We start from the raw sequence: 653 nt of genomic DNA, 5'->3' as shown, positions 1-653 counted from the left end.
TGCTGTGACCCGTGCCAGTCCTGCTGTGACCCGTGCCAGTCGGTGTGCTGCACCAAGGTGTGCCAGAAGTCGGTGTGCTGTGTCCCCCGGCCCTGCTGCTGCCCCTGCGGGTCCCTGTCCTGCTGCTCCTGCGTGGTGAAGAAGCCCGTGGTGGTTTGCTGCACCCCGGTGAGGAAGTACTGCACGCCCTGCATCCCCATCCAGCAGTGCTGCGCCAGCCTCAAGAAGAGCTGCTGAGCTCACCCCGGGTGGCTCTGAGGGCTCCACACGAGGAGCTGAAAAGCTGCTCGTTTGCTTCTGGTTCTCATCGTGATGGAGCCAATTCGCAGCAATTTTCTTCTTCTTCTTCTTCTTCTCCAGCTTTAGCTGCAGCTTCTTTCTGTCCTTTAGTTATTGACTGTCTTTAATTATTGGCTTCCTTGGGTACAACCTGAATTTGTCACCCATTATTGTATAAGGCATTAGATTTTAGTGGGGTGTTAATTCTCCTCTTGGGTGTTTGGGAAACCTTCGGTGTCACTGTGATCACTCTTCCTTTCCTCTCTTGATTTGTAGGCAATAAAATTTAGCATCAAGCAAAACACAACATTTGGTCTTTGGGTTGTTCTTACATGGCCTTGCCATTAATTTGTCACCTTGCCCAGGGTTTGTCA

At 51.6% G+C, this 653-nt stretch overlaps 1 protein-coding gene across 1 annotated transcript in view; it reads left to right on the top strand.

Annotated features, from left to right (window-relative positions):
- The window catches only part of LOC117245523 (keratin-associated protein 4-12-like), a 1356-nt gene extending 983 nt beyond the window's left edge, over positions 1-373 (top strand). The window contains exon 2 of the mRNA XM_033519783.1: positions 5-373. Coding sequence (XP_033375674.1) covers positions 5-237 — 233 coding nt within the window. The 3' untranslated portion in view covers positions 238-373. The remainder of the gene's footprint in view (positions 1-4) is intronic.
- The last annotated feature ends 280 nt before the right edge of the window (positions 374-653 follow it).

The sequence above is a fragment of the Parus major genome, chromosome 25LG2 (genome assembly GCF_001522545.3).
Source record: "Parus major isolate Abel chromosome 25LG2, Parus_major1.1, whole genome shotgun sequence".
Taxonomy (NCBI): Eukaryota; Metazoa; Chordata; class Aves; order Passeriformes; family Paridae; genus Parus; species Parus major.
This window is presented reverse-complemented; position numbering and strand designations above follow the sequence as displayed.